The sequence below is a fragment of the Nicotiana attenuata genome, unplaced genomic scaffold, assembly GCF_001879085.1.
Source record: "Nicotiana attenuata strain UT unplaced genomic scaffold, NIATTr2, whole genome shotgun sequence".
In the NCBI taxonomy this organism is placed as follows: domain Eukaryota; kingdom Viridiplantae; phylum Streptophyta; class Magnoliopsida; order Solanales; family Solanaceae; genus Nicotiana; species Nicotiana attenuata.
In genome coordinates this window covers 186,179-203,617 of record NW_017671561.1, presented here as the reverse complement: position 1 = coordinate 203,617, position 17,439 = coordinate 186,179, and the positions used below count along the sequence as shown (strand labels likewise).

Sequence of the window (17,439 nt, the reverse complement as noted above, 5' to 3'; positions counted from 1 at the left end):
GTGCGGGCCCGGGGTTGACTTTTTGATTTTACTTAAAGAAGCTTTATTATTCGGATTCGTTTCCTATAGCTTTTATTTATGATATTAAGTTATTTTGGCTAGATTCAAGCCGTCCGGAGGTTGATTAACGCGTGAAAGGCTTACTAGATGATTGATTTAGCTAACTTTACGTGGAGGAAACTTTTCCTGACGTGTACATGAGGTGACGAGTGTGTGCACGGGCGTATGTGTGGTAATTGACTTGATTAAGCCTTAGGCTATTAATATTTAATTTGGAGTTGTTTGCTATATGAAACATATTTTTATTTTGTTGTTCACTCCCCATACCCTTATATTATTGTGATAATTCTTGTGCACATTGTTGTTGAGCCATGGCTATATCTTGTTGTGGCATTGGTATTGGTATTGTGGTGATATTGTGGCACATGTGTACGTGAGGTGCGGGTGGTTATTATAGTTGTGTTGTGACTGAGATGTGCATACGGCGGAATAAGGTGGTGTGTATATTGATGCGCGTGCGGTGAGATAAAGGGGGTTTATGCGTGTGTTGCTAATATGGAGAAATACTTCATTGTGAAGCACACGCGGCGAGATGGAGGGGCTTATGCTCGTGAAGCTGTTTCGGGAAAATATTTTAAAATGTGAAGCTTACACGATGTCGTAGGGATGATTTGTGATTTCTGACTTGTGATTTATGATTATGAAGTGTGCTACCTCGGGGTGATTATTGTTGTAAATCTTGTGTTGGAACGGCTTGAGAATTTGAACGGTCATTGTTTTTCATTAATCACTTGTACTTTAACTGTGTTAGGGTTAATTTGTTGTGTTATCACATGTTTACTCTTTGTTGTCATTTATTGATTTCGCTTCTCGTTGTTAGCTTTATATTGATATTCTGCACAGGTTTTATGTTTAGTGAGTGTCTTGACTTGAACCTTGTCACTACTCCACCGAGGTTAGTCTTGATACTTACTGGGTACCGATTGTGGTGTACTCATACTACGCTTCTGCATATTTTTGTGCAGATCCAAGTACCTCGGATCGAGCCGGTCGCTAGTGTGTTGAGCCAGATATTGAGGAGATTTCAAGGTATACCTGTTGTTCTCGCTCGCAGGCCACGGAGCCACCTTCTGCTGATTTTCTTACTACTGTTTTTTGCATTTCCAGACAGTATTGTATTTTGAGATTTCGCATGTACTCTCTGTAGAGCTTATGACTCTGTACTACTAGTTTTGAGATTTATTTGACTTTGTATTTCCGCTTTTGGTTATGTTAAAGCACTTTTCAACCTTCATAATTATTTAAATTGGTGTTTAGTTCTGTTGATCTTGCTATGTGGTAGGCTTACCTAGTCCTAGGAACTAGGTATCATTACGATCCTAAATGTGGGATTTTGGGGTCTGTGACACTGGTGAAGTTTAATTTTGGGAACAATAGTGCTCGACACATAGGAGAAAAGTTTTAGATTAATTAAGATGACCTATGCTTTTTAATTAGTAACAGTTCCTATTGTTGTAAATATTGTTCTAGCTATGTTGTATGTGGCTGTAGGGTCATCAATGACCATACTTCATTGGCAATTGTTCCCAATATCAGCACTGATGAAGCTGCTCTTCTAGCCTTGAAATCTCATATTTCTTCTTCTGATACATCTTAGCAACTAACTGGTCTTTTTCCAGCCCAGTGTGCAGCTGGATTGGAATCAGTTGCAGCTTTCGCCGCCGTAGAGTTGTAGCTTTAGACATTAGTAACAACACTCTCCGTGGAGAGTTGCCAGAAGAGTTGGCTCATATTTGCAAAGGCTGAAACTGGTTAATGTGACAGGCAATAATTTTACTGGTGCCATTCCATCATTTTTAAGTTTGTTACCAAATCTTCGCATTGTGCTCCTTTCAAGGAACCAGTTCTTCGGAGGAATCCCATCTTCTCTTTCCAACCTAACAAAGCTGGAAGTGTTGAGAACACAGAGAAATAATCCCTAGAGAAGTTGGCGATCTACGTTACATGACTTTTTTAGACCTGCAACATAACCATCTTACTGGCTCTATACCACCATCAATCTTTAACATTACAACAATACAAATTATTGCTCTTAGTCACAACAATCTTACCGGTAAGCTTCCAACAGCTATTGCGACCATCTTCCAAACCTGGAATTGCTTTACCTCTCAACTAACTACCTAGAGGGCGTCATTCCACCAAACATAGAAAAATGTGGAAAGCTTCAAATCTTGTCATTGTCTGTCAATCAGTTCATTGGAACTGTACCAAGAAATCTAGCTAACTTGACAGCATTTACAATATTAGATCTTCGAGACCTGCACTTAGAAGGTAGTATGATATTTCCTTACAAGGAGTCGGAAATTTTCTTCCTTCTCTCTCTCTCTCTCTCTCTCTCTCTCTCTCTCTCTCTCTCTCGCAAATTGGTTCTGATATATTTCCCACACTTGACAGGAAAGATACCAGTGGAGCTAGGTTATCTTACGAAACTCCAGGTGCTGTCATTATACAATAATGTGTTTACTGGTCCCGTACCTGCTAGCATTTTCAACATGTCAGAACTGCAGATCATAGGACTTGCAGGAAACAGGTTTTCAGGTACTCTACCTTCAGATTTAGGCCGTCGACTGCCCAACCTGGAAAAATTTTCTTGTTCAAGTAATCTTTTGAGCGGTTTTATCTCGTCTTCAATCTCAAATTCTTCAAGACTCATGGGACTTGATATCTCATGGAATAGTTCCACAGATCCAATTCCTGAATCACTTGGTAACTTAGAATATCTTGAGATTTTACACTTGGGGAGTAATAAGTTTTTCAGTGATTCAGCATTGAGCTTCCTTACATCACTCACAAACTGTAGGGAACTAAGAGTACTCAAATTTGATCGGAATCCGTTGGACAGTGTTTTTCCTTGCATCAGTTGGAAATTTTTCTGCTATGCAAATTTTTGAAGGACAGGGTTGTAAACTGAAGGGCGTCATTGCGGAAGAAATTGGTAATCTTACTGGAATGACAATGATGAGTCTGCAAAACAATGAGTTGGCTGGACATATTCCAAATACTATCCAAAGAATGTTGAACCTTCAAGAACAAGATAGAAGGACCCATACCAGATATTATCTGCAATTTAAAGAGTCTTGGTGCATTAGACTTATCAGGAAATCATTTTTCTGGTTCAGTGCCACCATGCTTAGGAAGTGTTACCAGTTTGAGGAAACTTTATCTAGCTAACAACAGGTTGAATTCAAGATTACCTGCAAGCTTAGGGAGCCTTCAACATCTCATAGAATTCAATGTTTCGTCCAATTTATTCAGTGGGCAAATTCCTCTAGAGATTGGAAATTTAAAGGCTGCAACACTCATCGATCTGTCAAAAAATGATTTTTCTCGTAAGATCCCCAACATCTTAGGGTACCTTGATCAAACTTTCTCTAGCACATAGTAACACCCCGTACATTCGGACTAGGTGTGGATGTGTTAAATGTGTATTAATATGATATTATAGACATATGAAGTCCTGGCGGGATGAGTATGGGTGAAAATAGTTGTTTTAGAATCAAGATGGAGAATGAGGTGCATAAGATTCGATAAAATCTACGAAGTTTACAAAGGGTCAGTCTTGCAGGAGGTTTAGCGAAAAACGTGTAAGGTATTTGGGAAAGCCCAAAAGATGAAAGTTGTAGGCTTTTGAAATAGCTTTCTAACGACATATTGTGGAGCCCAAACGGATCTCTGTGCAAGAATAAAGAATAATGTTGATTATAGCCATTTGAGACTTTAGAATTTATCTAGGAGTAAGAGAATGGGTTATTGGGTGTATAGACACCATTAATAAGGACTATGAAGCTTTATTCTCACCGAGTGTTTGATAAAATGCCTAAGTAACCAAAATATGAGTATTATTGCTAATATGGAATCCCTTTGACTTGTATTGATATAGATTAAAGTTGAAAGGGTTGGCGAATGTTGTATTACGCTCAAGAGCATGAAGTTAAGGTATGTGAGGCTAACTCTCTATGTTTGGGAACGTTAATGATTCTCCCTACATTATGTTTCTTTTACGACGTTACTAATTGCCTCAGAAATATTGTTTAGCCTAGTTCCTTGAATAGTTGTAGAACTTCTATTCTTTAGCTTCATAACTCGTTCATGACTTTCATTCTGAACGTTGTGAGCTCAGTACGTATTCAATATAGACTTGGGTTTGATGCCCCCGAGTCTTAGTATAGATTACTCAGTATGCCATAAACAGTTGAAGTTTCGGTGTTCATAATCAGTTCAAGAATACATGTCTCAGTCTAGTCCTATTCAGTATTCTAGTATTATGTAACTCGGTGTGATCCAGTATTCCAGTATCATGTAACTCAGTGTGATTCAGTATTTCACTATCATGTATTGCAGTATGATTCTCAGTTCCTGATTTTAAATCTCTGAATGTTGAACACCTGTATTTGGGCCTGAGGCCGCAGTTAATGCTTTATGCATCTTTGGGCCTGAGGCCGCAGTTAATGCTTTATGCATCTTTGGGCCTGAGGCCGCAGTTTATGATTTATGCATCTTTGGGCCTGAGGCCGCAGTTATGTATACGTATACTTGGGCCCGAGGCCGCAGTTGTGCACGTATATATATTGGGCCTGAGGCTGCAGTTTAATATTCAAATAAACAGGTTGTTCGTCATTTAGAAGAGGGAGTATTCATATCCTTACTTCCTTTGTTCAGTTCAATTATTAGTTATCATTTCAGTTATCAGTTATCAGTTATCATTTCAGTTTCAGTTTCAATAGTTATAATTTCAGTTATCAATTATCAATTATCAATTCTCAGTTATCAACTTAGTTTCAGTTTCAGCTTTTATAATTCTTTCTTTCAGTTGCTTTTTATACCAGTGCAATTCAAATGTACTGACGTCCCTTTTGCTCGGGGCCTGCATCTCACGATGCAGGTAATGATTTACAGGTTGACGATTCAGAGCGCTAGGATTCTCGTACCAGCTATTTGGTGATCCCCAGTTCTTTCGGCGCATTATCATTACCTTACAGTCTTCAGTATTGGCAGACAGTCAGTGTTTTCAGTACTTCATTAGAGGCTTCATAGACTAGAGTAACAGCTAGACAGGGTCGCAGGCTTTTCATATTAAGCTATGTTGGCTACAAATATATTTCAAAATTGTATTAGTATTTCTGCACTTTGATTTATATCATCCAGACTTTTAGTATATCAGCATGTGTTAATTTATCTTCCGCATTCAGTATGTTATGATATCACATGTTGATTCAGCCAGCCAGTTGGTTCGCTCGGTCGCATGTTGTCAAGCACCGGGTGTCGTGTTACGTCCAGGCCCAGGTTCGGGACGTGACACACATAATAGATTAGACGGGCCTATCCCGGATTCATTTGGCAAAATGCTGGCCTTGGAATACTTGGATTTGTGCAATAACAATCTTAGTGGTGAAATTCCAAAGTCATTAGAAGCTCTTGTGTATCTGAAATACTTGAATTTCTCATTTAATAAACTCAGTGGAGAGATTCCCACTTGAGGTCCTTTCGCAAATTTCACAAGTCATTCTTTCTTGTCCAGTAATGCTCTGTGTGGTGATTCTAAGTTTCATGTGTCACCAAATCTACCAAGAGGTCAAAGAGGAAGAAGACAATCTTGGTTTTGTACATCCCTTTGGGAGTGGGCCTGCTTTTTCTTGCATATGTATTTTTAAGATTGCGAACGAAAAAGAAGAATGCAGGTCAAGCAGATGTGTCTCTGGTAAAAGGGCATGAAAGAATTTCCTATTATGAACTTGAACAAGCAACAAAAGGATTCAGTGAAAGCAACTTGCTTGGTAGTGGGAGTTTCAGCATGGTCTATAAAGGGATACTTAAGGATGGTACTCTTTTGGCAGCAAAGGTTTTAAATGTGCCAATCAGAGGGTGCATTCAAAAGTTTTGACACAGAATGTGAGATGCTAAGAAACCTCCGCCATCGAAATCTTACCAAAGTCATCACTAGTTGCTCTCAAAGCCTTAGTATTGGAATACATGCCTAATGGGACACTTGATAAATGGCTATACTCTCACAACCTGTTCTTGGATTTATTGCAGAGATTAAATATAATGATAGATGTTGCATCTGCAATGGACTATCTCCACAATGGCTATTCAACACCTGTGGTGCATTGTGATATGAAGCCAAGCAATGTCTTGCTAGATCAAGATATGGTTGGCCATGTCACTGAAATTGTTAGCTGCAGGAGACGCTTTTGTTCTAACTTAGGACAATCGCAACCATAGGATATATTGCTCCAGGTATTATAACTTTAAAGCTTCCTCATATCCTTGTACTACCCAAAACATTAATTCTTTACCCCGGAAATAGATTGGCAAGCTTTTCTAATTATTTTGACCATGATTCCAGAGTATGGACAAGATGGAATAGTATCCACGAGTTGTGATGTTTATAGTTTTGGCATCTTGATGATGGAGACGTACAAGAATGAGACAAGTGATGAAATATTTACTGGAGACTTGAGCAAGTGAGATTCATAAGGTGGTGGATGCTAATTTGGTGGATGAACAAACCGCCGGAAAGATGCAGTGTATGTTATCTATCATGGAATTAGCTTTGAGCTGCACTCTAGTTGCAAGAACTAGCATAGAAGAAGCTCTCTGCACACTTGAATATATTAGGTCCAGCTTTGTCACTAGTCAACACTAGGTGGAATCAGGATTCCTATATTTTCCAAATAATATGATTAAATTTGGTTATATCGTATAAACCTGGTATTTCTAATATACAACGTTCAAATAAAAAACCAAAACAGTAAAATTCATGTGCAACTTCATTTGAATCTCTTTGAAAGTTGTGTGGTATCTACTGGCATGAGATTAAAATGTTTTATAAGGCATGGAATGTGACAGGTTTTGACGATATATGGCAAGTCTAAAAGAGAAGAAATGACGTGAAGCTGCAGATGTAGAAATAATTTAAAAGAAACATTCACTAAAATATATGATTGTTGTGTTGTCAATGACTAAAAAATAGTGGTACAAAACTTTGGATTAAACTAAGAGAATCATCGATGAAGTGAGAACTACAAAAATCAAAGGGAAACAAATATACAAAAAGATCTCAGCTATAAAAAGTGGGATCTCTTAATCCTCCTTTGAGAGAATCTACACCACTAATAGACTAACAACACGAGGTCCAGAAGCCTTCAACCAACTATAGATTCATGTTTCCTACAACAACAATCTGTATATAGACAGGACATCACCACTGCAAGCAGCCTTTCTTCATGGAAAACAACACCGGAATTTCAAATGCACTCTTTCGAATCTCTTTAAAGCTGTGAGGTATCTAATGGCATGAAACTAAAATGTTTTATAAGGCTATCTGCTTTAATGGTGATTCACAATTCTTCAGAGCAATGTAGGCAATTGTAATTAATGATCTGGTATGCAAGGCTCTCAGGTTCTGGAACCATAGCTGAAGTTAAGCCATTCCAAAAGTGAAATGTGACTGCTTCTTTGAGAATAGTTTTAAATAGCATATCTTGTTCAGCTTTCTCATTCTCCGTTGCTGGTGCTGAGAAATATCTGCCAAAGGAAAAGGGAGAGTTGGTACATATTTTTGTCTATAACCCCCTGTTTTGGATTATCATCCCAGCAAGAAATAAGAAGAAAAATAAGCAGATGTTGCTGTTTGGTTACAAAAACCATGACATGTTCGGATGCTGCTGAAGCTCACTGAATGAGATATTAGACAGCCAAGGTTTTTGATTAGTTAGCTTTTTAACTAACTTCTCTTGTGTTACTATAGAGTTTTATGCCCCATTTGTTGGAATAAGTTGAGTAATTATGTTTTGAATGGTGTATTTTCAGGATCATGGAGTTGTGGACGCTTTGAGAATGATAAACATGGAAAAAGGCAGATTCCGAACTTGGAAACTTTTGTTTAGTTCCCCTTAAACTTCACGTGGTCATTAATACCCCCTTAAACTTGGCAATTTCATAGCCTCGACCCCCGTGGAAGCTGACAATCCTTAGGAGCATGACACACGAGCTCCCACATGGATTTTTTTTGTTCATGTGGCATTTTTTTACAAAAAAATGTGTATTTTTACCTTCAAGTCCACCATCTATTTAAATCATTTTTTTGTGCCAAAATCTATATAGAAAAAACTTGAAACAACGTTATTTTGACCATGATTTCTTATTTGGCTAATGATAATGATATTTAGCCAAGTTACTTTTATATATTTAGACAGGAAAAGAAGGAATACACATTTAAAACATATTATCATTGTATCTAAAAAAATACGTTAAAATTTTAGCTTAGAATAATAAAATTTCGACCAAATATTTGTGAATTTGACTCAAAAAAGAAAAATGCATAATTTAACTAAATAGTCATTGCATGAAAATGAAAATAAAAATACACAGTATTTTTTTCTTTTTGTAGAAAATATACTATTTGAACTTCATTACTTTTGCTAAATCTTTTTTTTTATTTGGCTAAAATAAATGAAGTTTCAACTAACTTTTACAGATTTGAATCGGAAAAAAAGATACGAAATACATAGTAATATATATTCATTGTATTTAAAAAAAATACAATTGGGAAAAATATGCAATCTATCTTAAGAAGAAACAACGAGAAATACAATTGGAACAAATAAATTGTTATATTTGATTATGTAGCAATTAATATTTGAAAAATACTCCATTTGGAAGCTAATTTTTTTATTTTTCTTCCCTCCCACACACCTAAAAGAGAGGGTATTCATGCTCTTTGCCACATCAGCATCTAGGAAGGTCAAGACTATCAAATTTCCAAGTTCGAGGGGTGTATGGGTATTAAAGACCACAAAAAGTTTAAGGGGGAATTAAGCAAAAGTTGCCTTCTGCCCATGGAAAAATAGCAAGAAAAGACCAAGTCCAAGTGAACGATTGGAAGAATTGAAGTTGTAACTGAAGGCCAAAAATGTACGTAGCCTACGATGCAAAGCAAGTAGCCTACGTACCTGGAAAATGGGATTAAGCTGAAGACGGGGATGCTCTGGTTTTGCCTACGTGAAGCACACAGCCTACATGGGGAAAAATCACCTGAAGAAGCTGAAGCTCACGTAGCCTACGTGAAGCCCTGAAGAAAGCAGCCTACTTGAAGCATGAATATGAAGCTAGGTGGGGCCAACCAAAGGCAATTTTGTCCACTTTTGGGACTTGATATATATAGAAGTTTAGGTCATTTTTAGGTCATCTTTGCTTCTCATTTGTACTCCATAGTAGCCTTTAGCTAATTTTGGGAAGGATTGGAAGATCAACAGCAACCTTGTTTGGATTTTCTTACTCTTTAAGTCTTAATTATGTTTATCTTTTCATCTCAACTCTTATTTTCCATTTCTAGTATGAGTAGCTAAGCTCCATAGCTGGATTATAAACTCTTATGTCATTAATATGATGGGTCTTTGTTCATCTTGCTTATTATTACTTGGATTGTGATTATCTACTTGTTTCCATGCTTTATTGTTAATTTTGGTGGTTGCATACACCAGATTGAGCCCTTTTTATCTATTTCTTACTTGGAAATGTGAAAATTAGATTGGGTAGTCAACAAGTAGCAAGGATTGGAGCTTATGAAGGAATTAATGAAAATTTCTACTTAGGTCATTATCAATTGGGGCTTATTGAATTCCTTTGGGTTTGAAAGAACTTTTTAGGGAAAAGCTTGGCTATAGTTGGAAAATTCTAGTGGGCAGCTATCAATTGGATCATAATCACTAATACGAAGTATTTAGGCAAGATTAAAGACACCCATGAACTAATTATGTCATATTAAGGTTGCAACCCTGATCCTTCTCTTTATTAGAAAACCCATCTTTATTTGCATTCTACGTGCTCTTTCAAAGTTAGTCATAACTAATCACCACTCTTTTGTTAGAAGATAAACTTAAGAAACATCGAGGTTGCACACTTTTAAACACTTTAGCACACACTCCTTGTTGGATTCGACCCCAACCTAGTTGGGTTTATTATTGCTAACGACCGTCTACGCTTCACTTAGAGGCGTAGGATTGGACGCCATCGGTTTTCTCCCTTCAACTTATACTTCGTGGGGATTTAAAAAGATTATTAGGGCTAAACTACACGAATCAATATTTTACGAGGTCAACATTGACTCCTGATTTAGGAAAAATATCGAAATTCAAATCAATATTGAAATTACTTGTTATGTTGTCAAAATTTTGCAGCTTACTGAAACAGAAAGTGTTGCTTATGATGTAAGGGGGCTAGACTAATGCTACTCTCTTTCAGTACAAGACTCAACAAAGTTATATGACGTCACCATTATGCATTAGTTAGAGCAGTATATTTTAACCAAATTAGTAATAACATCATGACCGTAAGTGCAACCAATAACTCTAGTTAGAGCAGTATATATCAACCAAATCAGTAATAACATCATGACCGTAAGTGCAACCAATAATCACAATAACTCTAGTTGTGACGCTACCCATCATGACAAGAAAAGGAAAAAAGGCAATAATGTTAATATGACTAAATTTCTTTTTTGAAATGGTAATGTTAATATGACTAACAATTAAAAGTTTGAAATAACAATAATAAATCTTTCACTACATTTAAGCATTTACAATCCTAAGTACCACATTTTATACTTTTGAACTAGAGACTGAAAGGTAGTAAAGTCTGTACCTGGTAATATTATTATGACCGATAGGGAAGATAAGAAAAGAGGGTTGAAACTTGATCTCCATCGTTCTATCGGAGAGATTATCATTGCCAGAAAAGTTACTAGCAACTCTTGTCAAAAGATCAGCTCCATTCCACCTCAATTGTGCGTCGTCATAAGAGGCATAAAACTCCTTCAAACACTCCATTATAAAAGGACTGCAAAAGACGTACAAGAAAGTGAATCTTGGCCATAGGGTAGACAGAAGAGAATATACTTTACATCCTTTATATACTTTTGCCACGGAATACTTGTATTATCCTGTCCTTTTCCCACAATACACTTTAAGAGGTAGCACGGTTTGAGGTTATTCTAATACTAAAATGGAATCCTTTGGTAGCATTTTCAGGCAGCGAAGGACAACTTGAAATTACATTTTATTTTATGTGTCCAGGCCGACTTGCATGCACCTTGACTAATCCAATGGATACACCTCCCACCAGCAAAGACAACCAAAATAGTTTGTTCATTTGCAGGATGAAAGAAAGCCTTATTTCCTCTTTATTTTTTTTTTGGGTTGGGGTTGGGGGGGTTGGGGGGGTTGGGGGGGGGGGGCCTTTATTTTACTAAAAGAATATGTTATTCTATCCACAAAACGGCAGTAGCCACCAGCATCAGATTAAACAGTAAAAGAGAACAATTTATCCATCCAAATGTCCTTCCTAATTGCCCTTTATTTCAATATGCAAATCCCTTCCTCAGTTGGCCCCAATTGTAGAACGTGCGAACCTGCTTTATTGCTTACTTACAAAATACCAGAGAACAGATGGATATTGCAAGGTCCAAGTGTGCAAACTAGAACATGGCAGTTAAGAACTATAGACGACAAAAGTGGAGTTACAGGTACCTTTGCTTTCTAAACGCCATTACAGCACCATTCAATGTTTTTCCACGTAGGTCATCCTCAAAAGCAACAGTATTATTCAGCAATGACAATGAATTCAACACTATGATATCCGAGTCAAGATAGATTCCCCCATACCTGCAAGCGACAAGGCAAAAGAGCACATGAAGTTTATTTACAACACTGAAAAACTATGAATTTCATCAAAAGAAATTGAAGATCATTATCACTGAAGCAAAAACAATGCTGCAGTAAAAGGAATTAGCAAGAAGCTCACTACAAACAGGACCACAGCTGTAAATAATCCATAGGACCACATCTGTCAAATGCCCCCTTTAGTCAATCCTTCAATCATTATTCAAACAATGTGATACAGGAAAAAGATTGTGACTTAGACATTTCGGAGAAAACCGGTACAATTACACATAAATTTCTATATTAATGGCAAACATATTCTAACACGATCATGATGTCATAAGGTTCTTGGCTTTTGCCAAGAGATGTTGGTGCAAGCAACAATCTATTTTTCCCTAAGGAAAACTCATATAATTCAGCTATTGGCATATACTGCTAAAAAAAACCTCACTAGGAGCAGAAAAATTCTGAGAAACATGTGATCTTGAAAAACCCTTACCATGTGCCACAGACAACTTCAATGGACTATCCATTAACATATATGCTAACATCCAAAATTTTGCATATCACCAGTATAAACTTAGATCCATATTTAGTAGTCTTCTCACCATCAATAATTCCATCTCTTATCTTCATGAACAACCTTTCTTGTTGCTTTCTAGTCCAAGTTTAAGAATATCAGTTTATATGAAGAAGATTAAGAGAAACAAGTACACGAAACTTTGGCACAGCTTTAGTGTTCTGTTATATGAAAATTGTTACCATTCTCAAAAAAAAAATGAAATAAACTTCTGTCAATTGAAGCTCATCTATTGCTACTCTTCCTTCTTTCACTAATTCCCATCACATTCATCAGTTATCCATCCATGAGCTGCATAGTGGTACAGAAGGTACCTGCTTCTGCTTTTCTGATGATCCAACTTGTTAATATTGAAATGATAATTCGGATGTTTTTTATATAATAAGTAATTCTACAGATTCAAATATGCAATCGGGATTTTATGTATGGTTATTTATCTACTTTGCCTTAGTCGAGTCAAAATGTTATACACAAGAAACACTAGAGCTTTTGAACTCTGTTATGCCACTCTAGGCGAACGGTAATATATTTGAATTGTTACTAAAATGCATCATCGTAGAAATGACACTTCAAGTAATTGCACAATACCTACAATACAAATACAAGGCCAAGTATATATTTCGCATATTCCTTACTTGTATAGAGCTGCCAGCCTGACAAGTTCACTGTAATGTAAAGGATAATGTTTTGTCTGCTTCCACTCGTACCAGACAGAAGCAAATACATGCGTTGGTGTATCTTGTAGGAGCTCATCAAGATTGGGCATCACAACAGCCACTTTGAAGCTGCGGAAAATAAGTCATCGTCAAATCCATTCCCAATAAACTTGCAAATAGAAGAATACAACACGATAAACATGCACACGTGCATATATGCACAAAGAAGAACATAAAACAATCTTCTTCTTCTTTTTCCTTTGTTGCTTTAAGAAGAACTTAAGACTTCTCAGAAACACCATAATTAGTACAGTCTTCCTGATGCAAACATTGAAACTTCAAATAATTCAAACAAACAACAAGATAACAAAACATTAAGAACTGAAGGCAGAAAGAAATTCAGGAATTTACCCATCCTTCACAAAACCACTAAAGAAGTTAAGTTCTATCGTCTCAGAGAAAACCACCACACAGGCATCCGGGTGATGGTTAAGTATGCTCTCAAGTCCCCTATGATACCGAGTGGTAAACATCCATGCAGGAGAATTCCACACCATGAAAAATCTCATAGTACATTTTGCTTTCCTGAAAAAGGAATCCATAAAATTAGAAAAAGACAACCGGGGTTGCAAACCCGGAAAGTAACCCCATCTCTTTCCATCAGCATAGACTTGCCCAGAAACTTCAGTCTCACCTTCCACAGCTTTCCTATTACCATTGTGTATCCCTTTGTTACTCCTAGTAGCTAAATCTTCATCAGTATCATGAACATGTACAGCTCTTTTTCCAATTCTAGCATTATCATTTAATGTTCTACGCTCCGCTCTCTTCCCTTTATTCACATACGCATCATTAGTTTTCACTAATTCAGTATTGAACTTCAACTCTTTGGACTCGAAGGCATCATTTTTGGCCAGCCCCGCCATCTTCTGCAAATCCAAAGCATCACTAACCAGTTCAGATTTTCTCAATTCAGAAACCGAAAGTGGCTTTTTCACCAGAAATGGAACTTTCTTAAGCTCATTCATCAGCCCTTTCAATACAATTTTATCCCCTCTAGTCAATCCAGTAATCCCAGCTCCATCAGGATCCTGCAACATGGGATTATTATTTGGATTTAACGCCTCCAAATTCGATTTGAACATCCGATCCCGCCTCAAAAAATCACTCTTCTTTTCAAACCACTCACCCCACCCTTCCCTCAAAGGTGATCCTTTTAGTAACAAAGCATCTTCAACACTCTTAATCTCACTCAATTTCATTCTCATTTGCACGTCTACTGGAAAATCATCAGATCCAAACGCGGCCTTAGATTCATCACTCTTAAACCCTAATCCTACCTTCATCCTCGATTCGAAATTAACGTAATCCTCCCATTCCTCAATCGATCGTTTGTTAAACGCTCTCCGTACAACTCCGTGCCTCTGATCGTAGAAATACGTAGAGGAAACCCTAGGATACTGGTTGATGAGTTCTTCGTCGTCCTCTTCGGATTCGTTGGATAAAAGGAGCTCATCATCGTTATTGTTGTTGTTATTGTCAGCAACGTCGAGCTCGTCGATGCGGTCGTCAGATGAGCGGTAATCAGCGTCGGCTAAATCGTCGACGAGAGGATTGTTCAGTGAAATGGTGTCGTATTGAAGGGGGTGCGGGTGGTGATTGTTAGGTTGGAGGAAGAAGTTGAGGCGACTGTAGAGGAGTGAAACCGAAAGGAGGAGGAGAATCGCGGCGGCTAAGGCGCAAATGTGAGCGCCGTAAAGCGGACGCCGCCGCGTTCGGAGGTTCCGAAGCATGTGTTATGGCAGCGGTTGGTGGCGATCCAGTGGTCACCGGATTTTTTTACGGGGGGGAGGGGCGGAAGGGGGGAGTGGAGTGTAACTGAAATGTGAACAATTCCTCGTCTTTATAATTTTTAATATTTATCAAATTTTTATATTTATCAAATTCTTATTTTCTTGGTAGACTTTACCTACTGCTCACTCTTCCGAAATACCTATTGGATACGGAAAGGTAACTAGGAAATTCATTAAGTAATTAACAAATGAAGACTCTGTATGGGTTAAAATATGACCAACGGAATCTTGCCCAAGAGAGATTGCTAAGAGCTGATTAGGCCGAGGTCACGCCGGAGATGAAAGGAACCTATTGGCGAGCTGAGTAATTGGGGTCGAGGTCGAATACTCATATCGGCCCTAACGGCTAGTTTAGTAGTAAGATATTTTAGGAGAATATTCTACAGAATATTTTCTGCACTTGTACTTTAAGTTAGGTAAGGGATATGTCACATATAAAGGGGAAGGGAGAGAGAAGAAAGGGGCATGTAATATTCTATATGAGAAGATCTCTCATGAAAAGTTGACTCTAAAGTAATTTATAAATATTGTCTTTCCACAAAGATTCGATTTGTTGTTCATCTCACACTTTCTCAGATCACTTTCTCGCATCAGATCCGAGAAAGTCCCCCATATTCCCACGTTTGTTTATCTTACATCATTGTCAGAGAGAAGAATCATCTACCTCATTCAATAATTGGGTGGATCATTCTCTCTATTTACATTTATTACCATTTAATATATTTATTGCTCATCATTGTTCCGCCACACACTTATAACCGTACCATTTAATACCCTTTGCATTAAATTGGTTTAAAGGCAATTATACATTATTTGTATCAACCGATTTCAGATCTAGTATTTATTATATTTAATTAGGGTTTACCAACTATCTTCTTATTTAACTAGTTTAACAAAAAGACTTAACACTTTTTGGTTAAACAATTTGGCGTCGTCTGTGGGGATTTTCTAGTTAAAATTTTAGTTTCTTCTAGATCTAAAAAAAACTTCGCAAAAACCCTATACTTCCTTGTTTGCAAAATCTAACACAAAAGGCAACAGAGAGGAAAAGAGGAAGGCGATAGCCGACCTCACCACCAACCTCCTCCACGCCATAAACGAAGTGGACGAAACGGAAGGCGAAGATATAACACCAAACACCTCTCCCGGGCAAAACAGCTCGCCTCCACCTCACGGTAGCATCACGATTCGCACGGTAAGGGAGCCTCTACATCAACAACAGAAGAGGCACCACCAGCAGTGAAAAAGCTACTTGAGGCATGGTTGACAAACACGCTAACCGCTTCCTCGACAAGCCCGCTCGGAGGTCGAGTAGAGAAGAGGCAAGGGTCGACATTGCATCGGCAGCTGACGAGCAGCACGCCTCCCTACAACAGGTATTACTCACAATGCTAGTGATGCAGGTAATGACACCCTCACAACCATTTTGAGGAAAATGGAGGAGATGGAGAACAGACAAATGCTTCGCAACCAATGAAAGAGCACCAAGAGAGGGTAGACAAAATACCGGGGTGACCGTTCTTCATCAAAACATAGGCAAGAGTATTTAGATCTATCAATTTTTCCCCATTTTTGATATGACAAACTTAGTACTTAGTTCCCTCTGGAGACTAATGCCTTCGTAACAAAGGTTTACTATTAGAACTCATGTAACTAAGAACCAGTTTCACCGAAATGTTTGTTCCCCCTGAGTTCCTATAATTATTCTTCCCCTTTTAGCATTATGAAAAGAACACGAGCCACAAAGAAGTCTAGTAAGCTAACTCAGCCACATATGTGCAGACAACATGGAATAGGGAATTAGAACAGAGAGAGAGTACTGGCAATATAAATAAAGGATTCCATATTATATATGATTTAATATGCCTCTGCCTTTTTTGAAAAGGAGGAGGCAACATTGAGACTTGTTAAAGGGTCAACCAACAGTACAATCTAACCATAAAAAAAGAAAACAAAAACATCCACCAAACATCAACAAAGAAACAGAGAAAATAGAAGAAAACATATCCAGTAAAGACTGGTTCACTGAAGGGGTTTTAGGGGGCACAAGGGGAAAAGACTTGGTTAAGCTGCAGCAAAGTGTCTGGAGAACAAGTCTATTCGTGGCGTTTTCCCCGACTTTTTGCTCAATGAGAGTTCAGTTCAAGGGTTTCTCCAATTTGGCGTCCTAAGATCAGCATTTTCCTGTGTCAAACGAACCATTCATCATGGGCAACCCCTCGGGCTTGGCTGACCTTCGGATAGCATTCCTAGCCTTCAACCGATGAATTTCCTCAGCTGCAGAGTTCTGGGCATTGATGAGTGGGGAAACAGTTTGATGTACTTCCTATCCCCATACCTTTCCACACACTCGCATCTTCCCAAAGGTTGTCTGTGAAAATGTCTGCTTTCGGTTCCCATTTACCTATTCCTGTTGGAACCTTCTTAGAATTTGAAACCGAAAGTAAGCAAGAGTCCAATAGGGAAGCCCTGATTTTACCGTTCCTTGAAGGTGGAAACCTTCTGCATTGTGTTCATCATTATGGCAAGCAGGACCACAGGATTTGAAACGTCAGTTGCTCCTATTAGGAATAGGTCAGACTTGGAAGTCAGACCTCTTTCTGCTCGAGGCAAACAGGACTTTGGTTAAC

The 17,439-nt window shown here is 38.0% G+C and overlaps 2 protein-coding genes across 2 annotated transcripts; one reads left to right on the top strand and one right to left on the bottom strand.

Moving 5' to 3' along the window:
- The first annotated feature begins 555 nt into the window (after positions 1–555).
- On the top strand, positions 556–6,282 carry LOC109208997 (receptor kinase-like protein Xa21). The gene is made up of 9 exons (XM_019372168.1): positions 556–618; positions 1,026–1,089; positions 1,825–1,952; positions 2,253–2,331; positions 2,455–2,870; positions 2,959–3,022; positions 3,180–3,411; positions 5,713–5,899; positions 6,094–6,282. Exons 1-9 carry the CDS (start codon positions 556–558, stop codon positions 6,280–6,282), a joined length of 1,422 nt encoding a protein of 473 aa, XP_019227713.1.
- A 689-nt stretch (positions 6,283–6,971) lies between these two features.
- LOC109208991 (uncharacterized protein At4g19900) lies at positions 6,972–14,867 on the bottom strand. The gene is made up of 5 exons (XM_019372160.1): positions 13,368–14,867; positions 12,936–13,085; positions 11,589–11,723; positions 10,705–10,899; positions 6,972–7,587 (listed from the first exon to the last, which is right to left on the bottom strand). The coding sequence occupies exons 1-5, from the start codon at positions 14,747–14,749 to the stop codon at positions 7,401–7,403; spliced, it is 2,049 nt and encodes a 682-aa protein (XP_019227705.1). The 5' UTR covers positions 14,750–14,867; the 3' UTR covers positions 6,972–7,400.
- Between the last annotated feature and the right edge of the window lie 2,572 nt (positions 14,868–17,439).